Source organism: Gobius niger (genome assembly GCF_951799975.1).
Source record: "Gobius niger genome assembly, chromosome: 11".
Taxonomy (NCBI): Eukaryota; Metazoa; Chordata; class Actinopteri; order Gobiiformes; family Gobiidae; genus Gobius; species Gobius niger.
The window spans coordinates 18,978,137-18,997,197 of NC_136862.1; the positions used below are offsets into that span (position 1 = coordinate 18,978,137).

Below are 19,061 nucleotides of genomic sequence, written 5' to 3' on the forward strand. Positions count from 1 at the left end.
AACCAGGAAGTGGTTTGACACGACTATCGGTGCCGATGTTTACAGGCGACAAACTCTTGTGTCATCTGTTTTTGTAACATTCACAGTAAAACAGTCAGTACATGATCAGTCTTTGAAATGGGGGGTAAGAATAAACAACGAACTAAAGGAAATGTCCGGGTAAGTGTCATTGTTATGGCATTATTAAGCTTGAGTGAGTTTGCTAGCACGCTATGTTGTTGTTGCTAAACGCGTGCTTGTAGCGAGGCTCTCCTTAAATTGTTTCAACTGTTACACGTCTATAAATTATATTTCTGTTCCACAGTGTACAGGGTTTTCATTGCATGTTAACTTTCCCACTATTAGCCGTCTAGCAGTGGCCGAGCAGCTGAGGTACTTGCCCGTGAAGGTGGCCTCATTCCTGGGTTTGTGGGTTTCGACACCACGGTCACTTCAGAGCTCAGTTATGTCCCGGCGGTGCACGGGGCCGAGGAGATCGACAATCTGGTAGATGCTGACTTTCGTCTGGTGCTTCGAAAACTCTCTAAAAGAGATAATGTTACAAGATTGAAGGTAAAGTTTGACTATCCATGTTTCTATCGTTCATACAAATGATGACTGGGATGGATCTTGCCTCAGGCGGTCCAGGACTTTGGGGCCATGTGTCAGGAACGAGATGCTGAGGATGTTAAAGGGGTCCTGCCGTATTGGCCTAGAATTTACTGTAAAATATCAATGGTAAGATGCCACAATTTTGTTTAGAATAATTAATATTTGTGTATAAACAGTAACACCATGTGTAAAAGCAAGTAATGTAACACAAAATGATCTATTTCCTCAACAGGATTATGATCGACGCATAAGAGAAGCAACACAAATTGCCTTTGAGCAACTTGTGCTTAAAGTGAGGCGCAACCTGGCTCCTTTTTTGAAGAGTTTGATGGGACACTGGATTCTGTCTCAGTGTGACACCTACACACCTGCAGCATCAGCAGCTTGTCGGGCTTTTCAAGCCGCTTTCACCCCTCCCAAACAACCTGAGGCTATTAGCTTTTGCAAGGATGAGATCCTCACTGTAAGAATATCTATGTCTTAATTTCACTGAAGTCAGTCCGATAAATACCAAAGCACTTCCACCTTTTACTATTTCAGGTACTTCAAGACATTTTGTTGAAAGAGACAGCTAACACTCTAAGTGACCCACAGTAAGTTACCACTGGGCTTCCTCTCCTGAGTTGATCTACTTGAAGTAGAGTTTCAAAAGAATAATACAACATTGTTTCTGCTTTTCAGAAATGTTACGGAGGAAGAAAGAGAAGCTAAATATGTGCGCATGCTTACAAGTTCTCTTCTTGGTGTGAAGAGACTTCTCTCTCTATTACCTCAAGATGACAGGACAGCTCTTGAAACAAAACTAGCTGTTCTTCTTAGTTCTGGGAAATTTTGGAAGTGCAGCAAACACAAAGCACCACAGGTGATGCTGCAGGAGATCGCAAGATTAATCAAAGTTAAAATATATTGAAGTTGACATTTGTATATTATTCACAGGTTCGAGGAGCCTTATTTGAATTGGTTTGTGCGCTCTGTGAGTTAACCCCAGCCCTGGCCCAGGCTGAAGCTGCACGTCTCTGCCCTGCTGTTCTCTTGAATATTGATGATGCTGATCCTTTGGTGCTGGCTCCTGTGTGGGAGGCGGTTCTCCATGTGGTTTCTACTATTCCTGTGAGGAAGAGACAAACAAACACAAGTTGTATAGATTAAGGACTGTATATGAGAATATATTTGCATTTTCTGTGCTTTCTGTTTGTATTCCAGGACTGTTGGACACATGTAAATGCAAAGAAGGGCTTCTTACCCAAACTCTGGGCCTTGTTAAAGGATGGTGGCAAAGGCCTGGCTAAAGCGCTTCATCCTAATCTTATGCCACTTCTTAGTAAACTACCTGAACACATTACTGATCCAAAAATTGACTTTTTAATCACATTTTTCACATCACTCATTAATGGGTAAATCGAGTTTGATTGTAAACACGTATGTTAAATGTATTTATTTTCTTGGATATTATCTTACATCCAGTTTTCTTGTGCTAGTCTTTCCAGTGAGCGTGCATCATCAAGTCCCTCAGAAAGTTCTGTAATCGTCTCCTCTGCGGTGGAGTGTTTGAGATACTGCATTGTGCACAATGCACTAGGAGACGATAAACAGAAACAAATTCGGACCATGCTTTTATCACAGCAGGTCAGAGTGGGAACTTGTTAAACTCACACTACAATAAATGGTAAAAAGCTAAATATATTGTTTTTATGCATTTTGCAGCTTCTACCGTTGCTGGAGACTGCTATCCAAAGCCCATACCTTCAGAGTGGTCCGCTTTTCCTTTTAGTGACTGAAATGCTTGTCTCTTGGGAAAAGCGAGCAGGACTACAGAGCACTTTTGAATCTGACGACAATAGTGATGCCTTTAAAGAACTTGTTTCTGAGTTCTGGGAGGGACTGGCCTTGCTTTTGGTGCGCTATGTCGACAGTGAGGAAAAAGACCCAAGGGCTTTAGAAGGAACGGCCACTTTGTTGCAAGTTAGTACAGTTCTCAGCAAATCATTGACGCTGATGTAACTTCCAGCTAAAGTTAACTGTTTTCCCCTCACCAGGTGATGCGGTGTCCTGAAAAAAGAGACAGGAAGCATGCACCAAAGAAGAAATCTGTCAGGATTTGTTTCTCCAGTTCAGAAGATAATAAAACTGTGGAAGGAGAAGATTCTGAAGGCTGTGTGAAGACTGAGCCAGCACACGTCACTGAGAAGGCGTTTGAATCCCTGCAGACACAGTATTTTGAGGATGTGGTGTGCCAGCTGGCTCAACTCTGTCTGGTACATGTGATTGAGAAAAACTCAGAGAGACATCTTGTTTTTCTTTCACGTCTCTTGCAGTCCTTTCACACACCCAGAGTCTTCACGGTGAGTTTTTACTTGTTTGACACAACATTACGGCATTATACAGCAATTTTATTGGCAGAAAGGCACAATACTTTACACCTTTTTAATGCATTTATATTTATAGACATTGGTTGAATTAGACAAGAACGAAGCAGAAGATCATGATCGGGCTATGAACTTGATTAATATGAAAAACCCAGCCATGCATTTCTTGTTGGAGCGGGTGGTGGTCTGGCTGGACGCGAAGATTCAGAAAGACACGGAACCCCTTGTAGAGATGGTTTTCAGTTCAGTGAAGTGCTGCAGTCAGCAGGAGACCACCCGCATCCTCAACCACATCACCATGGTAAAGACCTGTCCCCTCAGCCTCTTGTGAGAATAATGTTTTTATCACTCACACTTTATTTATGTCCTTAGATGAATTTACCATGGGGGACGACTCTTCAATTAATCCAAAGGGTATGTTTTGTCTATATGAGATTGCTTTCACATATTTGTTTGTACTACATTTGATCTCAAACCTATTTATTATTAGATTTACATGCAATGAAATTATGCACTGTCCCCAGAAGTCAGAAGTTTTCTCAAATTTGGGGTTACCCAGTCCATCTCAGGCTCATTTTGGGGGCCTTGACCTGAAAAATGTTGCAGATCCTCCCTCTTCTATTGTACATGTATAACATTCATTGTTAAGTTACTTTTTCATGTAAAACATCTTCCCTTTTCCTGTGCAGGCTTGTTCAGATTCTGAAACTCTTACAAGCTGTAATGAATGGCTCAAAGGTTCAGTGCTGGGTGAGACTCTCTTAGGGTTGATGGAAGAACTGTGCAAAGTCCAACCCTCGCCATCAAGCTCATCCTCAACTGACGGCCACAGCTGGACACTCATCAGCCTGGTCCTTTCCCAGCATCACAATAATGGTAACGTGAGACACATTTTTCTCCAATATCATTGTGCTTTTCCTTGACGTGAAGCACACTTGTCCTTTTGTCTGCAGTTCCCCTGATTGGAGAGGTGTACATGGAGAAGATTCTTGAGAGGTTGCACAGTACTCTGTCTGAAACTAAAAGTCTTTCAGATGCGGGCAACATGGAGCCTCTTATTTCGTTTGTTTGTGACGTTGCCTCGACTTTCTTCTCTTCTGTACGAGACTGTCTCCTGCTCGAATCAGCTGAAGAGCTGCTGCTCACGGTCTTCAAGCTCACTGCCCAAGATCAAACTCGTACTCAACTCCCTGGTGCGGCTTCTTTGAGCAAGGGCCTTCAAAATTTACATTATACAGTAATTTAAATTACTAATTGTGTATGTTTTGCTTTGAAAGATTCTCTTGTAGCGAAACTCCAAAAGGTGTGTGTCGCTGGCGTTCAGTCCCTGGTTCAGTACTCCAAACTTGAGATCAGAGAAGATGGCTTCTTCCATAGTGCTGCACTCTGGGTGAAGGATCAATTACTCACAGTCAACTTGGACAATAAAAGGTTAGATAGAAATTACACTGGTAAAGATGATTTTTTTTTAAGTTTCTTTTTTGAAAGTTTGCTTTATCTCTCCAGTTTGCAGGTTCTCATTACAGCTATTCAGAGCCTGGCTGACGCAATAGTTTTAGTTTCCCCTGACGCACCTCTTCTTATTCAAATCTTCAATCTACTGACTCCCAGTGAGAATGAATGGACAAAAATACGCCAAGCCTTGCCTCCTCAGGTAACACGGCACATAAAGGATAAAAGTGTAATTAAGAAAAATACATGGCAACCTCATCACCTCAACCCCTCAAGCCATTTTACTCTCATTGTGTAAAAAAACAATTTAACTCATTTACAGATGAGTGGGAAGAAAACTATTTAATATATTGCTAAGGACTCCTTTGTATCTCCAGAAGAGGCCCACGCACCACTTGTCATACCTTTTAGCACAGTTAAGAAGCACAAAGTTTTCAATTCTAATGTGTTTCTTGTTTGTACAGTGGGTGAAGTCACCATTGTTAGCCCGTCGTCTCAGAGCCGTTTGTGAAAAGCCCTCAGTGGACCTCTGGAAGTTCAGAGTGTTGACCAGACTACCAGCTCACCTTTGTTTCTGTGCCTTGTTGGGGAAAGTGGCCAAAATGTTTAAACAAAGTGGACAAGAGCACAATCCTTCTCTTCTAAATCTTCAGCACACAGGTAGTGTTTCCTTGATCATTATATACTTTAATATTTCTTGCTAAAACACATGTGTTTTTATTGTATTTTTTTGTAGCTGCCGAGTTGCTGTATGCCCTTCAGTGGTGTAAAGAGGTAGAGTACAATCCTGCAATGGTGGCTGCCTATCACAGTTTATTGGTCGACTATGAGTTGTCAGAAGGACTTAATAGAATGATCCCACGTAAGAAAATGCTACAGACACTATACGCCAGGTAAGGTGCATTTAAAGGTTAAAAGAGGTGGACTGTTTGACCATTTTGCATGCTAGACTTTTTAAACAAGTGTTATGTTTTGTAGATCAATAGAAGAAGGAGGACTATGGTCTTTGGCTTTAGGAAATTACATCCAAACCCAAGATATTACTACAAAGCAAAGTGCAACCCTAAAAACGCTTTACAACACTGCAGAATGGTGAGCTATTTGCAGGATACAATCCCCTGCAATAAAGTGTCTTGTCTTATTTAATTTCTCTTTTGTAGTTTATTCCCTCTATCTGGAGCCAAACTAAACACTCTCCAAGCGGTTTGCCAATACATGACCGTAGAAGACCAAGATACTCTGGTAGCTCTTGCCACTGCAGGAATCATCAGCTGGGAAGAGAACACAAGTGGGTACAAACAGAATAACTTAAAAATGAGACTTAAGAGCCAGTAGTAAATCAGACATTACAGCTTCAGATGTGTCGGGTTGTATGGCCGTGCTGCTGTCCTGTCTTGAAGCGCAGACTCCAATAGAGGACGACGTTGTCCTAAATGTGCTGGACATTTTAATGCAGTGGAGGAACAGTAAAGAGGACTGGTTCCTCTTTCACAGGTAAAATGTTGACATTTTATTTGATGGTGGCATTCTGTGAAAATACAATCTTAATTAAAAGTAAATAAATTCTGTCCCAGTGAATTTTCTCAAGTGACTTCAGAAGAATTAAACGTCACAGTGGAGATGATGCGTTTCATTTCGTGGGTTGTCTCGCACTTGCCCTCTGTTCTCAAGGGCAGTCAGTGGGACTTTATCCTGTGCTCAATGTTATCTTGGTTAGAGGTGAGGCATTATATACCTTACTTAGAAAACTGAAGTGTTAATGACTTAAAATGATGATCTTGATCTCAGGCTGCCAGCGATAATGTGAGTCATCTGTGGAACCCCTGGGTGCAGTTGTTTGTCTGTGAGAATGCTGCGCTCATAGTTAAGCTTGACCAGTTCTTCACCTCACCTCCACCGGACATTCTGGAGGAGCTGCCCAAAGAGCTTACAAACGAGTGGTCGGACTTCTTTGTCCAGGGATTATACAGTTTGCTGTTGCCACTGCCCACAAAAATCACAGGTATGGAAATGTGATCACCAGCCATGTTTACAATAAACTCTTGTTGAAAATGGCTGCATCGGAATGGCACAAATACTAAAGGCTAATAGTAGCACTGCATTAAGGATTTATACTTCTATTATCTACCTATCGCTTACCTTATTGTCTTTTTTTACAGATGCTTTTCCTGAGCCCGACGATGCTGTGTTCCCACTGCAGGTTTTACAGTCTATAGGGGTGGCTCTGACATATGTGCCATTAAAACAGCTCACTGATAATTCTCTACCAGCTCGATTCATCGCTGACCAAAAGACAAACCTGCCTGAAAACCTTCAAACTCTTCTTAACACTCTATGTCCTTTACTGCTGTTCAAAGCGAGGCCATTGCAGATCACGGTCTATTGCTTGTTAGATAAGTATGTATTGCTCTGTAATGTTAAATCTGCATTTTTTTTTAAACGTATTTGAGATATTAAGTAGTAGTAATAAAAAGAGTTGATGTCCCATCAGGATTATGCCAAAATTGCCAGAATGTGACGGAGAAGGAGACAACAGCAAAGCCGATGAAGATAAAGATGAGCAGAGTCTGTAAGTACAATAAATGACATGTTGTTTCCACCAATTGGTTCAGAATGGTTACCCTCTGTTTTTTTGTTATATTTAGGTCTCCCCCTGCCTCTTTGATGGCCATTCTTTCAGCCTGTGAGGACCTGTGTGAAAACATCTTGACAGGAGTTCAAGTGGGAGAGTTTGCAGTGGTTCAGCCTCTGAGTGTGGAGTACTCTTGTATTCTCGGTTACCTGCTGGCCTGGAAGCTACTTTTGAATTTTTTCAGATCTGCACCTTCCCATGTAAGTATGAAGCTGAAGCAAATGTTTGATCTGAAGATGTGGTGATGGCTAAATATGTAGAAACTGAAAATAACCTGTTTCTTTTCAGCTGCGTGCACATTATGCCCAATTTCTGAAACAAAGCTCCTCATTGAACAAGCTTCTCCGGCACCTTTTCAAGCTGATGCCTGAAACCCCTGTTGTCCCGGGGGGGTCAGGGGCTGAAACAAAAGAGGCGAAAACCTTCTTCACAGAGAGCATCTCTTTGGCTGTTGACAGTGAGTACAGTGAACACACACAGAGCATATGCCCCTACAGTCCAGTGTAAACACATTGGTGTTTTGTTGGCAGAGAGCCACAGTGCTGAGTGGGAGCTCCCCCATCTGGCTTGCTGTGTATACTACAGCACACTGCAGGACTTGCCCGCGATGGTGCGACTATGGTGGAACAGCCAGGAGAAGAGAGTTAGTGCCGCAGTGGAAAAGTTCACCATCAAACACGTCAGTCCTGTTCTGTCAGCTCAGGAGATCTCATCTGTCCATTCCAGCACTCAGATGTTTGACAACATGACAGTAAGTATGCAACTATACATTTATTACCACCAGAGCTGTTGCACAATGCAATTCAGCGTTGTCCACAATTTTTGTCCAAATTGCTTTTTAATATCAACATTTCCCCACATTCCTCTGTTTGATGGAATGTTTGAAAACCTTAAGAAATTGTGGCATTAAAATTTAGGATTTGGGCATTAAAAATGGCATTAAAAAGCATTACATTTGACTGTCTGCTGTCTGTAGAAACCCTGCCAAGTTACACACTGTGCAATGGCGCACTTTTGACACCAGAGGTCACTACAACACAACAAACTTGGATCCTAGATATAAATGGCATTCTCTTTCGGGATTTCTTTGTCTATATGTGTAACACTTTAAAAAACATTGAGCGGTTGTCTGCCAATTGTTTTGTGGCTCCAGGTCAAAGCTCGCTCGGCTGCGAGGGAGGTGATTGCTACCTATTCTGTGGATGATATCTGCATCGAGCTGGTGATTCAGCTCCCACAGAACTACCCTCTGGGCTCCATCACTGTGGAGAGTGGAAAGCGTGTGGGTGTATCTGTGCAGCAGTGGAGGAACTGGATGCTGCAACTTAGCACATACCTTACACACCAGGTAAACAACACCAACACAGAGCTGCTTATTATATACAATATTAAACTTGTTGGCTGAGGTGCTGAGAGAAGCCTTGTCTGTCTATGCTAAATCTATATTATCGAGCCTTCTCCGTGGCGGCAGACTCGAGGGTTGAAACAACAGATTTGAATGTTAGAGAGGAGAGTACAAACTTGGCTTCAGGGATCGAAATGGAAAAGTCAGTCTTCAGCAGTTTAGTCAAGTGTAAATGTGTCTTTCAGAATGGCAGTATAATGGAGGGGCTAGCACTGTGGAAGAATAATGTGGATAAACGCTTTGAAGGAATAGAAGATTGCATGATCTGCTTCTCTGTCATCCACGGCTCCAACTACTCCCTGCCCAAAAAGGCCTGTCGCACATGCAAAAAGAAGTTCCACTCGGCCTGTCTGGTGAGATGAATATTAATACCAACAGCTTGACACAGTGATACAATGGCTCCAAAGCAAGTAATGTTGAACTCATTTTCTCCTCTGCCCACAGTACAAGTGGTTCACATCAAGCAACAAGTCTACATGCCCTCTGTGTAGAGAAACCTTCTTCTAAACTCAATCGAAAGATGGGCCTGCAACCTCACGAACCTTTTTTATTATTATTATTATCTTGAATCATTTTCTTTGTCCGCAGGCATTATCAATTGTTTTAATTTTTTGTGGAGTTTTATGTTATTTTACGGTCACATGTTTGTAAACCAACAGTGCATTCAAGACATTTTACCTATGAATTAATTGTTGCAAATCTATTCAAAAAATGTTCCTAATATTTAGGAGTTTAAATATGACACACTTGTCTTATTTATGACATGCCAAATACTATAATGCTTAAAGAGTGATTGCATTTTCGTCTGGAAATTCCAGTACTGTCTTATCATAAATACATATGTACAAGAAGGGCTTCATGACTTTTGTCTGTGAACAGCTGGAAACATTGCAAGGAACAATAAAAACAGACTATAATGGTATTAAAAGCTTATCTTTACTCTAACTGCATTATGAGAAGTTCCATTAGTCAATTACACCATTTTTGGGTTTCATAAACACAGTATGATTAATTGAATTTAAACAAAAATCTTTAGCAATTGGCTTTTTAAAATAATAAAATGGAAAATTTAAGTAAGTTGCGGCTTCTTGCACTATGTATTGTGTCACGTATATTATATGACGTTATTTTAGTGATGTGTTTTTGTGCATCCTTAATACCTACTATATTATTAGTGTGGCCCATCAAAGGCTTTATATGAAATCACATTAATAATATAAGCTTAGTCATTTGAGCTTCTGTCTTAAACACTTATTACCATTATTGATCCACGTGAGATTCAAAGTTCTTGTATTCATTGAGATGCTCCTGTGGCTATTTTAGTTAATTGAAAAGTTAATTGAAATAACAGCACAACAGTGTTATCTGAAAAATGTTTTCCTGCAGTTGTCTTGGGATAAATTATTCCTGGTAAGCGGACAAAGACTCAGCATAATGTATCGCTAAATATCGGTATCGTAATATCGAGTGTTGCAAGAAGAAGCAAGAAGCTGAAAGTCTTAAACTAAACTCATGAAAAGACATGTAGTTCTGTTTCAGCCTTATTTTGGCCCAGATTATTTTTTTGTCTTGCTTTGACACAAAAGGATGAAGAAAGTAAGTTCTTAATATTTTTATTTTCATTTAATGGAGCTTACTGTGTTGAAAGTGGTTTATTTAAATATTACAGTAACATTATTGTAAATTAAAGACAATAATCAAATAAAGACAATAGCTGAGTCCTTAACCTCAACCTGCAATTACACTCCTATTGTATATCCATATAGCAATGATTGAAAATTAACCTTTGGCAGTTTCCAAGAAAAGACTGTAATTAGCTGTAAGTCTGCTGGTACCAGTCTCCCGTGTTCATTTATCTTGGGTCCAGCCATTCGTCATGCTGAATCATTTATGTGTGGAACGCAGGCTTGCACTTCACGTCCAGCCCCTATGGAATTAATTATGACAGATTAAGCCTGATCAATGAATGACTCCTCAGCATTAGCTGTCTACTGTCTGTCTTTGTGCGCGTGTTTGTTAGTGCGTTTGTAATTCATTTCTGTTTTATCGATACACACAGACAACATCCATCATCATCCGCCCTTGACCTTTCTAATGGCCATTGATTGGTTTGCCGGGCATAAATATTTACCCAGAATTCCCTTTGCTTATGAGTTCACACTATAATAATGAACAGCCTTGGGTTTTATTGCTCATTATCTGCTTGATTAAACAGTAGTGCAAACGTTATGAACTACACAGTGTGTGCAGTTTACCTGTAATAACAACACGGCCATTATTACCACTAGATGGCAACGTTGCCCAATAACAAAACTGGAATGGTTACTACATATATATATATATATATATATATATATATATATATATATATATATATATATATATATATATATATATATATATATATATATATTATTATATATATATCATTCAACTAAAATTTCTGTGCATACAAAACCCCAGGACCTACAAGGGTCAGATGCAAGTTAAGTATATATATATATATATATATATATATATATATATATATATATATATATATATATATATATATATATATATTTATATATATATGTCGGAAAAAAAAAAAAAGTTTTTTTTATTTTTTTTATATATATATATATATATATATATATATATATATAAAAAAACTCTTCCTCACCCTCCGCGGGCGGTCTCTTTCTCCTCCTGCTCGGGTCCTCTACCAGAGGCCTGGGAGCTTGAGGGTTCTGCGCAGTATCTTTGCTGTTCCTAGAACTGCACTTTTCTGGACCGAGATGTCTGATGTATTTCCTGGGATCTGCTGGAGCCACTCCTCCAGTTTGGGGGTCACTGCCCCGAGTGCCCCAACGACCACGGGCACCACTGATGCCTTCACCCTATATATATATATATATATATAGACCTATATATATTTAACTTGCCATAGAAGAATTAGATCATCTTAAACACTTTCTATTGGCTCAGTTTCCACGAGTATACAGTCCACACACGCTATGATCAGTGTTGTAAATATCCTCTGTTTGCACATTATGATGGCAATAAACAACGGGCCTGATTATTGACCCCTAATCTGCAGGCTCCCAGACATGCATTTGTATTAGTCATTATAGAGCTGCTCTGCCACAGTCTAAATCTAGTGTTATTACTCTGTCATCACATCCACTCCCTTTATGGCTCTCTATTACCACTACCCTGGTAAACTTGGAGCTGGAGGACACCCAAGACAAGGGGCTGACGCTGCACTTTCCAAACAGCTGCTCTGAGTGCTTTATAAACTGTGTAGGATTAACTTTAATTTTTAAATCAAATACTACTATAAATAAATACTAACTTTTGGTCACTACTTTTGCAGCCAGGCCTCAATTAGTCACTGGTCTGATGAATATTACACTTATTTTACCCGGTTAACCCTGTTCATATTCCTGATGAAGATGTTCTATCACAAGAGACAATTACCAAATCATTTCAGCTCTGTCCTTATCCAAGAAAACCCTCATGCTTGCAATATTGCTCCACGGCAACAATGTGGAGCCTACAGTACATGCAACTAGCAACATAAATGATGCACTAAAGATTTTAGCATCTAGGACAAACCCATTGTGCTTCCTGACTGAATATTTGAGCCTGTACAGTATGTGTTCACAGCTGCACAAAAGCTAAATCTAGAACAGAAACAGGGACAGTAGCACTTCCGACTGTTAGCGACTGTGCTTGGGCCCACTGTAAGCAAGTAACTACAGGTATATGGTTCACTTCAGGTACACAGCCTGCACTTTCGAGCAACAGAGTTCTTTTTCATTTCACACTTTCTATTTTCAGTAAGGTTTTGTAAGTGTCCATTTGTTTTGTCATATTAGATGTGAATGGAGATATAGTGTGTCTTATGACAGTTCGAAAAGGGGCAAAGCTATAAAGGTCATCCACACTAATGTACACAAGATTTGCTTTTATTTAGCAGACAGCCCTGTGTAGTATTTCTTCCAGACATTTCCACTTCAAATTGATCCCACTGTGCTGTGGTGTGGTTCTAGCCGTCTCCATCAATCATCTGAGGCTGCACTGATAAACAACACAGTGTTTGACCTCACACACTCACAAAGAAAGCATCTGATCTAAGACGCTTTACACAATTAGGTAAATCCTAATTGGCAATTACTTTGATTTGTAATCCCAAAGCTTTTTAATGAGCTCATTTAATGGGGCCATGGAGCATGGTAAAGCATGGTAATGGGTTTGAAAAGCCTAAAACGAAAGGTGTTTGTAGGTTTACTCTGTGGTATATATCGTCAATAGTATTAATAACTAGAATTTATCTTCCAGTCTATCATAGGACTATGCAAAGCAAAACACTGGGCTGAATTAGGTTTAATCTTGGTAGTTCTAAACAATCTCTCCTGAAAGAACAAAAGAAGATGACATTGTGTCTAAATGAAAGGCAGGGGAGCTCTGTACCACAGTTTGAGAAACATGAATGAATGAATGAATATTTATTCTTTACCTTATACCTTTTGCACATTTTAGATAAGATGTCCGAAAAGGAGAGGGGGGAAGTAAACACTTATTTAGTCCCACCCCTTTTAAGTACTCTCAATATCTTGTTCTATGTACTTATTAGGCTTCCTTATAACAATCATTTGAGCACTGTGATCTAAATCATAGTGCTAAGTTGTCAGGGATACATTGTGAATACCTACCAATCAACATCTGGTTTACAACACAACAGCTGAACATGAAAAGTCATATATTTTCTTCAGATACATACCTAGAGAATATCCATTCTTTGTATTGATACTTAAACTGTGTGATATTTGAGGTCTACATGTAGTTTATTCCATATTTTACACGAGTCATGAGTTTGAATTCCGGCTTCAACCACTGCATGAAAGTTCCTGCTGTTCAGTCGTTCTTGACTGGTTCGTCAAAAGTGGTTACAAGCAGGACTTAAATCACAATTGAGAACATTTTTGAGAGTCTCCTGTATGAACAATGTTTGATTCTCTGATTTTCTGGAACCCCCAGTTGAGTGTTGGCTTATAAAGGACAAACCTGAGGCTAAAAAGTGTCGCAACTTTTGAGTGTTTTCCTGCAGTTTTGCACGTGGATGTCTCTCTCTCTCTCTCTCTCTCTCTCTCTCTCTCTCTCTCTCTCTCTCTCTCTCTCTCTCTCTCTCTCTCTCTCTCTCTCTCTCTCTCTCTCTCTCTGAGTTACTAACAAGGTCGGTGCTGTCGGGGAAGAGTGAGACCAGGGAGCTGTACTGCACCGAGTCTTGAAGCGGTCGTCATCGCTCACATGCTCAGCAGACACACGGCCGAGAGTTAGAGGCAGGAACTCAGTGGGTTGAGGTATTGAGAGATGGAGCTTCAGCCTCAGGTTAACCTTGGTCTTTGGGCCACACATACATGACCCATTTTTTGTCCATTATGAACTGTAGCTGTAAGGGGGAAATGCACCTGTTTTACCTTACACATCTCTGTTGTTTGTTTGTTTGTTTGTTTGTTTTGTGCCTGTTGTGATAATGATTTACTCCAAACAAATGAAGCAAATAAATGCAGCACTAACAAATAACAGTGTGATGCTGTCAAAAACAAACAAAAACCAACCACAGGCTGTTTATTAGACACGCTGCTATTTGTTGTAGTGTAGTTTTTTGGAGTGTGTGTGTGTGTGTGTGTGTGTGTGTGTGTGTGTGTGTGTGTGTGTGTGTGTGTGTGTGCTGCACTGTTGTCAGTATACTTCCTATTGTAGCCACAGCTGCCGTGGGATAGACTGACTGGCAGGCTGTCAATCACACACGCACACATACATATGTCTATACACGTTTGTAGACATCACTCTTACTGTAATTTGGAAAGGTTCAACGGCAGATCTTTTTTTCTTTTGTGAGTGATGCTCACACATCTCCTTCTTCTAAATAAAGTCCCTCTTCAGAGCTAAGATGCGTCTGTGCCATACTTACATTTTGTGGACAAAGGGCGGGACTGATTGGATGATGCGTGTCATAATTTATTCCCCTCTGCTGCGTTTATCTGTGTGACATTGCAGTGTCACTCTGACGCTCTCATGCCCCGCTTATCATTTTGGTGCGGGATGGAACGTATTCAACTAATGGCTAATAAATAAAGCTAATTATGCTGGCGATAATGGGATGATAATTTGACAACAATTACTCACTCAGTACAGAGGACACTTTCAGAGAGAGGGCTGAGAGAGAGTGGAGAGAGATACCTGGAATCTGCCTTTGGGCTAATACACACATTATGTCTATATTATCTCACTGCACACTGAATAGAGCCATATCAAGGCTAGCAAAATAACAAGGTAATCAATTAAGTTAACCAGGCAATTAACTTAATTAATTGCTTGTATGCCCAGGAGTTTCCTGGGACTTGTGCTGCAGACCACATTATAACACTGGCCAGTGATTAGATTACAGACTTGGTAATGCCACCAGAGGCTGCAGGGTGAGAACGGAGAGTGGTCCTGCTGGCTGCTCTGAGCGACTACCACCAAATGAACTTCGAATGTCTCACTGTGTGGATCAGTGACATTAATATAGGAGGTAATATTAGATGAAAATAAACTTTGGTGTAGTTAATGGTGTTGGCAATTTCCTACTTTACAAAGTTTAACAAAAGCAATGGTGTTGGCAATTTCCTACTTTACAAAGTTTAACAAAAGCATTTCAACCCCCTTCACCCTTCACCCTCTATCATACAGTTAATGCGTTAGATATTGTATGACAAAGCCCAAACATTTCTTGCTTCCGAAATCCAAACTTACATTTATGCTGATTGCAACTAAAAAAATCATTGCTTTAACTTTTATATTTTATCCCCTTTGCACCAAAGTTGTAAAAAATGTACTAAAAGTAGCAGCACTAAAGATACTGATTGTGAACACTGACTATTCATAAGGGACTGGGAGTTGGTATTTTATCTATTGCATTTAGATAACTTTGTAATTATTTTTTGTTTTTGTTTTTAACTTGGTGTTCTAATTAGTGCCTCTGACAGAAAGTAATTAACTCTAGACCAGAGCAACTAACACTTTCCAAACTTTAAGGACAAAAAGAGCTACATGTCATGGCTACATTCACACCTGTCTTTCTTTTGTTTCTCGTGTGAGTAATAAAGAGGTATAATAGAGTTTGGTCCTTCGTTTTACTAAATTCTGTGTTTTTATACTACACAAAGCAGAATTACACGGCTGGTGAAGCGAACAAGCAACAAAACAAAAACAAAAGTTGGGACATTGCATAACATTAAAACAAAATGTATTTTTCAGAAATCTACTCACCTATCAGATCTGAGACGCTAAGCAGAGGTGGTTTGTACCTGGATGGGAGACCGCGAGCACAGGCCTGGTTAATGGTGGTCAGAGGGTGTGTTGGTACAAATGTGCCAAGTCTACCCCAAAGGCAGCTGTGGCTACACACACATAACTTACCACCAGTGAGTATGGAGGAAATGCTCTTTGGGCGACTTGTGTCATGTGAGCCCCCTCTTTGTTTGTTGCTGTGAGTTCATGTTTATGAGCCACAGGGTTTTACACACACGATTATGTATTTTCAGACAAACAAAACAAGGACTGCAGGTACTTTTATTTATTTATTCATTTACTTGGTCGGGACAGAGCATGTTAATGAACATACATGGGACACATGTATGTAAACACGCCAGATTGTAGACATCCTGGCCCGTTGTACATGTTTTTAGTGGTAGGGGAAACCTGGAGTACCTGGAGGAAATGCAGACAAAGGGAGCACATGCAAACTCCACACAGAAAGGTCCCGCCCGGGGATCAAACCTGGGACCTTCTTGCCGTGAACCACGAGTGCTAGCTGCAGGTTGCCCTTATTAGTTTGGCCCAATGCACACCACTACACTCCAAATATCACATATCACACCAGTTATGTCCAAAGATAACACATGAATGAATGGACTTGTGTTTTTTAATCTGGTCCTTGTTTGAGTGCCAGTAAAAGGCTGTAGTGTTTTTGTCTGCCATACTGAAGATAAGGGCCTGTCATTACAGTAAATGTGTTTGCTCTGGGCAGCGTGTCACCGCTGCAGACATGTTGGGAAGGTTTTACCAGAGCAGGAAGCGCCTCTGTCCCTCTGTCCCGCGCGCTCTTGTATTTTAATGAACATGCTGACAGTCGAATTAGCATGGTGTCACTGTGCTAGCATGCTTGTGGCACATGGTTGCACAGCTGTCCCATACTGATAGCACAGTCTTATGAGGCCACTGCATACAACAGAATACACTTTATTTACACTGGATTATGTCTATAATGTCATGTCTGTGGGAATTATGAATGGCACCAAATGGAGTAAGATGAGCTCTGTCAATTTAGAGGTTCCTGGCTGTCAAAACCACAAGCATCAACAGGTGGAAGAAATGCACAGGTTTAAGAGCAGATATATTGTGCATATGAGGTGCATCGTAAAACTAGGCCTGTTAATAAAACACACAAGAACAAACCAGGCTCTAGTGTAGCTATTAAAACATACTGTATATTACTGTTATGCAGGAGCCCACATGCATGGCTAATACTGATCTTCGAACTACTGCTACTTCTAAGGGCACTTGCAATACTTAAAGTAGTACTAAGCAACTTGTTTAGCATTAATATTTCCTTTTTGTAGTCCCTCTGGGGGTAATACAAGTGTTAATAGGATGATTGATGGGTCTTTCATCTCCCCCTGGTGTCTCTGGCCAGAAAACCACAATTGCAGCTTTTCTGCACCAGGTCGGAGGCCCCAATACACACGAATGGAAACACAAAGAAGAAGCTAACAGGCTAATGGGCAAAGCTAACTGCATGCTAGCGCCACTTAAACTGTATTTACAGAGTTTGAGTGAAAAAAATATCTCCATTGTGTAATTGGATGTACAATATCCCTCTCTCCCTTTGTCTTTTCTGTCAGCGTCGTATTTACTCTCATGGACAATTTTAACGGTAAAAAACTGTAACATGCTACCTCACCGGCAGTGGCGCTTATGGCCTCTAGGGGCATGAGTTACTTAACACTGCTTTAAAAATGGTTCTGGTTAAGAATCTTTATGAATATATAGTACAACCTAAAGCAGTGCATGCATAACTGTCCATTTTATATAACTTCTGCACAACTCCAGAATCATTGTGCATCTAAAAACACAACTCATAATACAAATTAACAATTATAGGCCCTTAAAATGTGCATGAAAGAACATCTCAGAGTACTGTTCCAGTACCACCAATACCTCTTTGCTCTACCCTGTTTGTGCTACATACATACAGACAGATTATTAATTAATTTATCACTTCTCTGCTACAAGTCCTCTTTTTCTCTAAAATGTTCTTTCATCAATTTCCTCCATATTCCAAGTGCAGGTGAATAGGTAGCAAAAAAGAAAGAAAAAAGAGTCTTATTTTAATTGAGATCCCCTGAGTGCATAGTGCATGTTCAACCATCACTCTAATGCACACTGTATACAGGCTGCTATTTTTACATGCACATGCAATGCTAGATAGGACTGCTCTTTAATAGGTTCCCTTGGGTTATGATGTTATTGTTGATTTTTATGCAGCTGACAAAAGGATGCGCATAATCAAATTCCCATTGCTACATCGTATAAAGACACACAACATATGGATTAATCTATAGTATTAGCCACAACCCATTCCCCACAACAGCCTTAGCACATAATAAGTCATAAACACTATTTGGAATTGCAACTGTGTAAATCGTCAGTTGCAGTGAAATTGGTTTAACTCAAGCAATCATCATTTTAAGCATTTTATCTTGTCCGGTCAGCTTACACTTAATGAGGCAATAAAAAGAGTGTTTGTTTTGGGTCTTCTTTCCTCCTCGTTTGATTTATAGAAGTGATATTTGTTTTACAGTGGAGGAACACATCTGTGTGGTTGAAAGTTATACGAGGACAGTGTATTTTCTCTGATTTGTTGGAGCATTAAGTGAAAGGATAAAATGAGTCAAGGTGTTGGTGACCATCTTGGTTTATGTCCAACATCTGTGTCATTGCAGGGCCTATTCACGTTACAGAAACCTGCCACAAAGTTCAACATGTTCTCCAGCACAAGTGAGATAAGAACCCATTATTTTCTCACATTGGTCTCCAAACGTGGTGACAGTATTGTGAAGCATGTGCTTGACGTTGGTCAGTTGAGATTAGTATCGCAGATTTGTGTATCTAATCACTGCCAAATAATGTTTAGATCAACATTTGAAGATTTTCTATGGGGAGATTATTTCCAAAAACTGCTTCACCCAAATAGAGTTATATCGGTCTCTCCATCATCAGATTCGAGAATGTCGTGCATGCAACCAGCAGTCTTCAGACTCACCTTCAGAAACAAAACACAGTTAAGACCATGAAAACACATTTTCTTCATTATAGCTGCCTGTCACGCTCCACGATAAGGACACACAAAAAACAACCTGAATAACAAATATGTTGCCTATTAGAGAAACTTTGGACATTGTTGATTCTTGCATTCGACTTTCAGCACTCTGCATAACTCTGCATTCTTCACTACTCAACTAAAAACATGACAATATATCTTCAGTTGTGGTGTCGTCCTTGCTGAAACGTCTTCTGGATCAAT

General features: G+C 40.1%; 1 protein-coding gene across 1 annotated transcript; it reads left to right on the forward strand.

The window, feature by feature from the left end:
• The first annotated feature begins 11 nt into the window (after positions 1 to 11).
• Positions 12 to 9,387, forward strand: ltn1 (listerin E3 ubiquitin protein ligase 1). The gene is made up of 32 exons (XM_079565542.1): positions 12 to 159; positions 346 to 552; positions 619 to 717; positions 824 to 1,054; positions 1,132 to 1,184; positions 1,273 to 1,453; positions 1,528 to 1,701; positions 1,795 to 1,985; positions 2,070 to 2,217; positions 2,296 to 2,553; positions 2,628 to 2,933; positions 3,037 to 3,258; positions 3,330 to 3,371; positions 3,647 to 3,833; positions 3,911 to 4,150; positions 4,235 to 4,388; positions 4,464 to 4,611; positions 4,874 to 5,069; positions 5,146 to 5,302; positions 5,388 to 5,501; positions 5,570 to 5,697; positions 5,762 to 5,903; positions 5,984 to 6,128; positions 6,198 to 6,411; positions 6,569 to 6,806; positions 6,901 to 6,978; positions 7,055 to 7,241; positions 7,330 to 7,498; positions 7,572 to 7,792; positions 8,195 to 8,389; positions 8,632 to 8,799; positions 8,891 to 9,387. The coding sequence occupies exons 1-32, from the start codon at positions 118 to 120 to the stop codon at positions 8,951 to 8,953; spliced, it is 5,298 nt and encodes a 1,765-aa protein (XP_079421668.1). The 5' UTR covers positions 12 to 117; the 3' UTR covers positions 8,954 to 9,387.
• The last annotated feature ends 9,674 nt before the right edge of the window (positions 9,388 to 19,061 follow it).

Excerpts from the sequence above, each read along its gene's own strand:
- ltn1 (XM_079565542.1), top strand. The coding sequence starts at position 118 with ATGGGGGGTAAGAATAAACAACGAACTAAAGGAAATGTCCGG. Across the intron at positions 553-618 it reads ATAATGTTACAAGATTGAAG|GCGGTCCAGGACTTTGGGGC; the intron begins GTAAAGTTTGAC and ends ATCTTGCCTCAG. Across the intron at positions 5,070-5,145 it reads TCTAAATCTTCAGCACACAG|CTGCCGAGTTGCTGTATGCC; the intron begins GTAGTGTTTCCT and ends ATTTTTTTGTAG.